The sequence below is a fragment of the Phyllostomus discolor genome, chromosome X, assembly GCF_004126475.2.
Source record: "Phyllostomus discolor isolate MPI-MPIP mPhyDis1 chromosome X, mPhyDis1.pri.v3, whole genome shotgun sequence".
NCBI lineage: Eukaryota > Metazoa > Chordata > Mammalia > Chiroptera > Phyllostomidae > Phyllostomus > Phyllostomus discolor.
The window spans coordinates 51,804,645-51,814,772 of record NC_050198.1 but is presented as its reverse complement, the minus strand read 5'-3'; the positions used below and the strand labels follow the sequence as shown (position 1 = coordinate 51,814,772).

Genomic DNA, 10,128 nt, shown 5'->3' with positions numbered 1-10,128 from the left:
AAGCTCATTCCCCTAATAACTATATGACACTGCCAATCGTGATGGTCTTCTGTTAAGGATATCCACTACAACCAAGATTGTATTATGATAATAAAATTGGGCATAGCTTTACAAAAAGTGGGAAATATTAAATATTTCAAATATACTGTTTCAAATGATTGTCCAATTTAGCAGTTTGAAATAACCATGATTTTATACTCTTGGAATCAGCAGGCCAGAAATTTAGAAAGGGCACAATGGGGAGAGTATTATTTGCTCCGTGATATATGGTACCTCTACTTGGAGAAACTTAAAAGCTGAGGTGGCTTGATGGCCAGGAGCTGGAATCATCTAAGGTCTTCTTCACTCACATACCTGGTGCCTGGGCTGAGAAAACTCAAAGACTGGAAGTACCAGTTAAAGCGTTTACATGTGGCCTGTCCACACAAATGATTTTCTCACTGTCTAATGTCTTCAGGGTGGTCAAAATTCTTACACTGTAGCTTGGGGCCCCAAGAATAAGTGTTCCAGCAAGCAAAATGGCAATGGAAATCACCTTTTCTGATACATCCTCAGAATTCACACAATATCACTCCCATAATATGCTATGGACTACAAGCGAGCCTGTAAGGTTCATCAAGAATCCTCAAATTTGTATGGAACTACAGGAGACCTCAGATGCCAAAGTAACCTTGAGAAACAAGGACAGAGTTGGAGGCATCACATGTCCTGATTTCAAACCATATGACAAAGCTATAGTAATCAAAACAGTATGACAGTGTAATAAAAACAGACTCATAGACTAATGGAACAGAATAGAGAGCCTAGAAATAAACCTATGTACATACAGTCAACTAACCTTTGACAAAGTCACCAAGAACACATAATGGAGAAATAATAGTCTCTTCAATGAATGACAATGGGAAAACCAGATATCCACATCCAAAAGAATAAAACTTGACCCCTACCTTATGCCACTCACAAAAATTAACTCCACAGAAATTAAGGACATAAATGTAAGACCTGAAACCATAAAACTTCCAGAAGAAAACATAAGGAAAAATCTCCTTGACATTGGTCTTTGCAATGATTAATTTGGATATGACACCAAAAGCAGAAGCAACAAAAGCAAAAATAAAAAAAAAAAAAGTGGGACTACATAAAACTAAAGTTTCTGCACAGCAAAAGAGGCAATAAAGAGGCAACATATGGAATGGAAGAAAGCATTTGCAAACCATGTATCTGATAAATGTTAATGTTCAATATATAAGGAACTCATACAACTCAGTGATAAAAAAACCCACAACCAAATGATCTAATTTAAAAATGGGCAAAGTACCTGAATAGACATTTTTCCTAAAGATGATATGGCCAATGAGTGCATGAAAAGATGCTCAGCATCACTAATTATAAGATAAATTCAAATAAAAACCACAATAAGATATCACCTTTCAACGGTTACGATGGCTATTAATAAAACAAAAACAAAAAGAAAAGAAAACAAAAGATAATAAATGTTGGTGGAGAAATTAAACCCCTGTATACTGTTGGCAAGAATGTAAATTGTTCAGCTGCTATGGAAAACAGTATGAAATTTCCTCAAAATATTATAGCAATCTCACTTCTGAGTATTTATTCAAAAGATCTTAAATCAACTTCTTAAGGAGATATTTGCACTCACATGTTCATTGAAGCATTATTCAAATTAACAAAATGTGGAAGAAATTTAAATACTCATTGATGGATAAATGGAATATACATATAATACAATTTTATTTAGCCTTTAAAAATGAAGGAAATCCTTCCATATGCAACATGAATTAACCTTGAGGACATTATGTTAAGTGAAATAAGCCAGTCATATATGGACAAATTCTGCATGATCCTACTTACATAAGGTATCTAAAATATTTGAATCTGTAGAAGCGGAGAATAGAATGGTTGTTGCCAGGGATTGGGGAAGAATGAGAGGTGTTATTCAATGAGTATAAAGTTTCAGTTATACAAGATGACTAAATTCCAGATCTGCTGTACAACATTGTGCCTATGCTTAACAAAACTGTATTGTACACTTAAAAAGTTGTTAAGAGGGTAGGTGTTAATGTTAAATGTTCTTACCACAATAATATAAAAAAATTAGGGAGTGCCTTCGACTCTGTCCACTCTCAGCAAGCATCATACCTCTAAAGTTATTTCCAGTTTTAGGTATCTGGAATCACATAGGTCATTCTGCATGAGTCTTATTTGAAATGACTACTAGGAAAAAAGTGACTTGTGAAAGAAAGGTAATCGAAGCAAGTAAAATAACCGAATCTTCATTTATTGTCTCTATTCTTGTTTTCATGCCTTCCGTGTACTTGGAATAAAGTTTCAAATATTTGTTCTAAGTATACCCTTCTAGGTACTTCTGACTGATCTAAGAATTAAATTGACATGAGACAGATTAATAGGAGAAAGTAAAATTTAATTACATATGTATGAAGGTCTTATACATATGAACCCCCAAAGTGACCAAAGCAGGCTATTTATATACCATTTTTTGACAAAAATTATTGGTGAAGATTGGACAAACCAAAGTAGTTTGTGTTTTGGGTAGCAACCTAATGAAGAAGTAACAAGGTTTGTTTATATACCTTTCTCAGCTTTGAATTCCCTAACTTTGGTGATATGAATGATTGTTAGGGCCCTGGTATAGGGGGAAGATAATACTTTATGTGGGAGTTGCATTTCCTGCTCTTTTGAGGGGAGAGAGGCCAGGGTTAGTATACTTTATCATACTGGCTATTTCTCAAGTAACTTCAATTCAAAATAATCAATATGCCACTTTGGCATATTTTGGGGCAGCTTAACCTGAGCCTAAACATAAACAATTGCTCCTGGTTTTCTTGGCTGATGGAATAACAGTGTAGTGCAAAGAGCTTTGTGCCTGGAATTCATATCATCAGGCACAAAGCTATGTGGTCTTGGGAGTCATTTAATGTTTTTGAGCCTTGGTTTAATTGCCTGTGAAACAAAGGGATTAAACTGAAGTCAATAACCAGCAATAGCCTTGCTGTCTTAGGTTTCTATTATGATGAGAACTAAAATTTCCAAGATTCAGTGTTATTCATGGGGACTCTCATACCTAAACAATTTACGGGTACCCAAAGTACTTTTACTATCCAGAATGCCTGAACCTCTACCATCAATGATCCATTTCATTGGGTTAGGTATTGTCTCCTCCTGCTCATCTTCCTTTTAGGAAAGAAACATGTACTACTACTTTATTGTAAATGAATAAATTGGGTCATTTTTTCTGGGTGAGAAAGGCAGGGATTTTGATATTCAGAGATTGGAAGTGGGAAGGGACGGGTGCAGCACAGAGACTGGAAGGGTTTCAGAGACAGCTTTCACCTCCTTCACATTTTTTTTTGCAGCTTGGCTCTGAGCATTGTTATGACTCAACCTCTCTGTGCTTGGCAAGGCTGAAACAAGAATAGTCTGTATTTGGTACCAAATAAGAACAGGGAGTCCCTGGCTGAATGTCAGATTCAGGTATTTCTGATAGATTTTGAATGGAGTTCTTTATTAGGTGTTTTGATAAACAAGAGTTTTGTTATACCAGCCAAAACACTCATTTGAGTAAAGCATGCACATTGTTACAAAACTATTAACAGGCATATGCATCTATCACAGTAACCATGAATATCAAGAATCTGGGTCAAAATTTCTTATCTCATCCTAAATACCCTCTTTTCATCATCCTCTTCAGATTCTGTTCTCTTCTCAGTTCAATGCTGGTTCTCGTAATGGCAGAGAATCCCTTCATCTCTCTTTGTTTATCATGCCTATCTCCTATCATCAACACTTGATCTCTCCTATCCTGGGAAAAAACAATCCCTTCCTCTACATTCCCTCAATATTGAGGTTCTACTCGTAATAGATAATTTCTGCTTCTAGTGGAGAAAGAGCTATAAATGAAGTTGTTCCTTTTATTTCCTCTAATAATAATAATACCTAATATTTATTGAGCCTTGATATGTTTCAGGCATTTAACATCCCCCATTTCATTCACACACTTCTATACCTACCTCATAGGTGGATCATTGGTATTGAGTTATTCTCCATGATTTTCTAACTAGGGCTGTCTGGATGCAGAGTGGAGCTTTAGTCCTCAAGCACCAGATTTCTTATTTTGCTTGACATCCATCTGCACACTGTTGGGACTACCCAAGCTGCTGTATGGGAGACAGGTTTCCTTGGTGACAAACAATGATTCATTCTCATGACTTAGAGGACAAAGATCTAGCTTGTTGAGGATATATTCACAGGATTTTCAGCCCAAGAATTTCAAATAGATCCTCTTCCTATTTTCCTTTCTGTACCTTCATTTCAAATTATTCTTATAGTAGCTGCTAGCAGAATCAAAGGAATAATTGTGTTTCCTTATTGGGGATTAAAACCTAAAAGTCTTTAACTCTTTTTGTCCATTAACTTGTGAGGTGCACCTGAGTGTATCAACCTGACTAAAATTCTTTTTCAAAAATCTCATTTTTAGTTAACAATTTCAATTTAGTAACAACACTAAACCATTTAACTCCAACAGGGAGATCAATAGATGAATTTGTAATGTCTTTCCAAGATGTAATTTTAAAAAAGGAACTTTGGGCTGGAAATCTGCAGACTTGTGTCCCAATTCTAGACCTTATTGGCTTACAATGTTAGGCAAATCCACTAAATATTACTAAATCTGTTTAGCTGTAGAATGTAAATTTTGTATTTTCCTTGCATAACTTACAGAAATGTTATGGTAAGGATCCCATTATTAGGAGTTGCTTTGTAAACCCCAAAGTGCTCTACAAGTATAAGTCATTAGGCAAGATGAAGTCATTAGGCTCAGAAAGGAGGGCTATAAGCAATGGGTTCACAGAGGATTGACTCACAGGGAAAAGTTGTGCCTCTCACAGTTGTTTTCCCTTATTTTAGCTTAAGGGGTACAGAACCAAAATGGGTTTTTAGCTGGATCCATGATGATATTCAACTCTCTGGCTCTTAGGAAACCAGACTTATTCTTATCTAAACTGAGTACCCCATTCCTAGAGGGTGAGTAACATGATGATTAAGTGACCCCGTGGCACCAGTGAGGCTGGGAATGTGGACAATGCAGATTGTGTAAGCAGACTGAGAATTTATTGTATGCCACCTTGGTTAAAAGCACGAAGATGTTGCAATGAGATGAGAGACAGGAGAAAAGGCGAGATGTAGATCCTGTATGAAGTTATGGGCATCTCGACTCGTGAAAGTCAATCCCAGACTCAGCTCAGTTTGAGCGCTCACGCATTACAATGTAATGGTGATAGTGACTGCCCTTGGTCTCTTCTATTTTCTTGGCTATAGGCTTTCCAGAAATTTGTGTGGATGCCAGCTACTAGTGCCCAGAAAAAAAGGTTGAAAGAAGGTGTGTGATCGTTAATAGCAGGCCAGGAGCTTTGGTATTGAACACTTTCCCCGGGCTCTAGCTCCCTCATCCACAAGCCCCATTCCCCTGCAAGCACAGTCAAGCTTGGGAGACTGAAAGGGTTTCACTTCCGCCTGGCTGCAGGAACCACAAGTTCAAGTAGGTTGGAATTGGGATAATCACAATCAAAACATACCCAGAGGCTCTCACACACCCAGACGCGCGCGCATCCCTAGGTTATGGGGCGCACGTGAGCCCACGCCCCGTGCACCCATCCCTGCCTCGAGCCAGAGCATCCTCAACAGCTGCCACAGAAGCAGCCTCCTCCCCTCTCCTCTCCCTCCTCCTCCTCCTACCACCGCTGCCAGAGCCGCCACTGCTGCTGTGTCTCCCATCCCCTTTCGTTCTCCTTCTTCGCCCAGTTCCAGCTCTTTCTCCCAGCCCCGAAGCCTCTGGCTTGGCGTCGAAGGGCAGAACCTTCAGCAGCAGGACCCCCTCGTCCTCGCCACGAAGAGGTTGGAACAGGTCTGTCTTGGGGGCGCTTTGTTACGGGTTGATGGAGCGCCAGTGGCTCCAACAGCCACTAGGAGGGCACGGAGCGGACAGGAGGGAAGATTATTTTCTCATTTTTAGTCTTTTTCAATGAATAGATGAGATGCGATGGGGTGAAAAGGTGATGGATCTCTTTGCCTGTTCGCCATCCTTTTCGCTTCTAGGCGAGAGAACACCGAAGCTGCCGGGACTCCAGCTCCCCGCCCACCCCTAAAGCTCTCTTTCTTCGCGCCCCTCCACCTCCCCGCATTCACTTCCCAGAGCTGAGCTTTCTCTTGTTCTTCGAGCTCATGATGGGGGTGGGGAGAGATGGACGGTGTCGACCCAGCGGGGCACCTGGGTGCACGGGGCTTTGTTGCATACAACAAAAACCAGTCCTCACTAGTTTGCAGTTCGAGATTAGGCTGCGGTCTGCGGGTGGTGTGGAGTGTGGGCTGAGCAGACTAAGGAAGTGAGAGAATGTGAGGGGGCACTCCCTGTTTGTGACAAGGCACACAAGAACGCAGTGATATGTGCCGCGGAGCTAGTGTGGGTTTTGTGTGCAATTCAGTGAGTGTGAGTGGTGTATGTGTGTGCGCGCGCGCTCGCGCCATGGGGCTGGGCTACTCCTGGCATTATGTGTCCTTGAGTATCAGCCATGACAAGCCAGATTGCAGTAATATGCAGGTGGATCAGGTCAAACCTGTTCTGCCCACATTGGAAACGTAACGATGGTTTCAAGGTGATGGAAATCCCCCCAGCTGGGACTCTTGCTTAGGAATTATGGATGTGGAAATTTCTAGCCAAGTTGACAAAGTCTTAATGGACATCATTATTGTTCCCACAAAGATGCCCAACTTTCTAAGCAGGTTTTCCTCTCTCAGCCAATGAGCATCCGAAGCTCTTACTGTGATCCCTGAAGCTCTTACTGTGATCCCTGCAGCAACCCCCATCCCTTTATCAGTGGATCCTGATTTCTTCTTTGCTGCAAGGATGTTAGTGGTAGCTAGAATGTAGAGATGTATGTTTGGAGAAAAAGGAACATATTAAATGCAGCTCTGTTTTAGCTGTGTATTTGGATTAGAGATATTTTTTTCTTGAACCATAAAGTGTGAATTGGTATGGCCATTATTTTTAAATTAAAGAAAAAAAAAGATAAAAAATGAACGAAATTCTTAAATCGTCTCTTTGACATTTTTATTTGTGGTTTTAATAAAGCATTGCTTTTGGGGGGTCCAAAAATGCAGTTAAGGATAGTGATCATTGAAACAACTGACATTTATTAAACACCTGCTATGTACCATAGTAACGTTAAGTGTTGGAAGTATGGAAATGAATAGAACATCTCAGTTCTCAGGTAGTGCACAGTCTGTTAGGCAAGATAGAGTGTGTAAATAGAATAATTATAGTAGAGTATGATGAGGGACAGATAGGGTACTGTGAAAAAGACACAGAGGAGGGGTGAGTTGTTGGGGATAGAGGTCCATGATCACGAACAGTTTCACTGGGGAAGAGACATTTGAATGAGTCTTGGGGAATCAATTCACCAGGTGGCTAAGTTGAAGGAACAACATGTCTAAAGGCAGAGGAGTCATAGTTAAGTAAGGCTGCAGGGGGTCCTCAGAAGTGTTACTGTCACATTATCAACCAGCTCAGAGTGAATCTCCCTGGACTGGGATGGTGATTAATGGCAAATCTAAAAGGAGCCAGTATTGGGTCTGGGGAGGCAGGGGAAGGAATAGGGGAGATAAATAGTGATGGAAAGAGACTTGACCTGGGGTGGTGAACACAGAATACAGTATAGAGATGATGATGTGTTATGGAATTGTACACCTGAAATCTATATAATTTTATAATTTTATTAACCAATGTCACCCAATAAATTCAGTTAAAAATAAAATAAAATTTTGAAAAGGATTGTAGATTAATAAGAATCAGAACACATTCTCATCTTAAGAAATGTCTACCTCATTTATTAATATTAGTGTCTTTTGATTTAAGCAAATTGGTATGTGTATGGATTTACAAGGAAAATGAACTAGATGGATAGTATTCACATTGCAGAGTTTGTTGCTTTACAAAAGGATTCATAATCAGATCATCTTAAATAATAGTGCCTATCTGATCTTTACAGTGAAATTTTTACCCAAAATGCATTTACACAGAATTTTTCACATAGCCATTAAATGGTATACCAAAGAAAGGAATACTTGTATTACATTTTGCACAAAAATTACCAATTTTAATGGAAGCGTTTTGCCTCATGGTGTGGGTGTTTAATAAATACTGCAATAAAACATGAAAATAGCAGTAATAATAAATCCATTGTGTGTCCCTTTATCATTTGAAGTGTATATAAAATACAAATGAACCAACATAGGGTCTTCAGGGTTTTTATATTTCAGGTACTTTTAGTAGTGTCACTGGTAATTAATAATAGCACAAGATTCTGTGCTATATGTTAGTTTTGAAATTGATATATGGTAAGTACTATAGTAGTCTTACAATTAAGCAGAGACACATTCCAAGTCTCTTCTTTTGTTCTTTTGGTGCTAATTGCATGAGCTGATGAGTGGCACTGGAAATGAATCTAGAGATGGATAATTTCTACTGAAATTGCCTAATGGGCACAAAATTATGCTAGTTAAGAGCATAAGCCCCTAGGGCTTAGACCAGTATTGTGAGCATCTCCTCCCTTAAATGAAGACTGAAAATAGCCCTGGGTACTATTTGAAAGGAATTTCAACAGAATTAGGTGAGCTTGAACCTACTTCCTCCATAGTTTGTTCAATACCCTATTACAGAGGAAATGATGGCCTGGGTCCTTTGGATGGGAAAAGGTCCTTTGTTTACTCGCTGTCAATAAAAGGTGTTAGGCAATATTTCTAAGAAACATCCCCACAGCTTGGGTTGGAGTAGAATTGATGTCTGCTATGCTGATACTCAAATCAGTTTAATGGACAGACCAGTGCTTCTCAATGTGGGTTCCGAAGAAGACTAGTTCCACAGGATGTTAGTAGGTATTACACGCATATATATACACACAGCATTTTGTGGTCAAGTTTAATTTAGAAGATTCTTCCTTCAAAAGAAACAGGTTTATTTACTACAGGGCTTCTAAAAGCCTTTACTAGGCTAATGTTTAATGTGAATCTCCAGAAAAATAGAATATGCAGTATTTCCCAGCCAGAGAACCTGATGTTCCAACAAGCATTTGGTTGGACTGGTGTTGAGAGGAGCATTCTTTAAAAAAAGATTGTATCGATTTATTTTTAGAATGGAAGGGAAGGAGAGAGGGAGAGAAACATCAATGTGTGGCTGCCTCCCAGGGGTCCCCCACCAGGGACCCACCCGCAACCCAGGCATGCCCCAACTGGGAATTGAACCACTGACCCTTTGTTTCAGAGGGCTGCACTCAATCCACTGAGCCACACCAGCCAGGGGAGAGAGGAACATTCTTTAGGCAATAATTGGCTGAGTTCAGAGGCTGCCAATGCCTTGCTGGCAAACTTAATGACTTGCTTCACCCCTCTAGGCTTTCCTTGCCCCAGGTGTGAAACAGGCTGATAACTGTCATTGCTCTCACAGAGTGCAATGGTGTGATGACAACTAAGATATTATCTCTGCAAGTATTTTGAACCCTTTAGAATTGAAAGGCTCTATATAAACCTAAAGCTATTGTGAAAGGGACATGAAGAATTAAGATAATTATCCTAGTAATTCGGGCTCAAATCCTGTTTTTCTGCTTTGTTCTTGGGCACACTGCCTCAGTTCTCTGCTGTGCTTTGACTGGAAAGACCTATCCTTGTTCAACCTTGGGTGACTCAGTTCTGTGGGCTTATTTCCTTTCACATTCTGAAAATTTCAGTGTGACCTTTAATTTCCTGGTCCAGAGGTGTCATCACTACAGTCTCAAGAAAAATCCCATCAACCTGAACACAACGTGCTGACCAGAGAACCCTGGAGGTGGGGAATAAGTTTAGCTGGAAAGTTGCTTTTATCTTTTAGACTCATTTTCTTGGAGAAGCAATTCTAAAAGACCATCTTGGAAGCTAGTTGCTGCAGGGTTCATCTCTAGTGTCCTCAGTACCCTATTTGGGCCGGAGCCTAGTTTTCAAAAGAGGTTTCTTGATCATAGTTTTGGAGTTCATTTTAGCAATAGGATGGTATGGCCATATTTA

The 10,128-nt window shown here is 39.7% G+C and overlaps 1 protein-coding gene across 1 annotated transcript; it reads left to right on the top strand.

Annotated features, from left to right (window-relative positions):
* Positions 1-518: 518 nt before the first annotated feature.
* LOC118498393 lies at positions 519-6,328 on the top strand. Its single transcript, XM_036016350.1, has 3 exons — positions 519-749; positions 5,561-5,941; positions 6,067-6,328. Exons 1-3 carry the CDS (start codon positions 519-521, stop codon positions 6,091-6,093), a joined length of 639 nt encoding a protein of 212 aa, XP_035872243.1. The 3' UTR covers positions 6,094-6,328.
* The last annotated feature ends 3,800 nt before the right edge of the window (positions 6,329-10,128 follow it).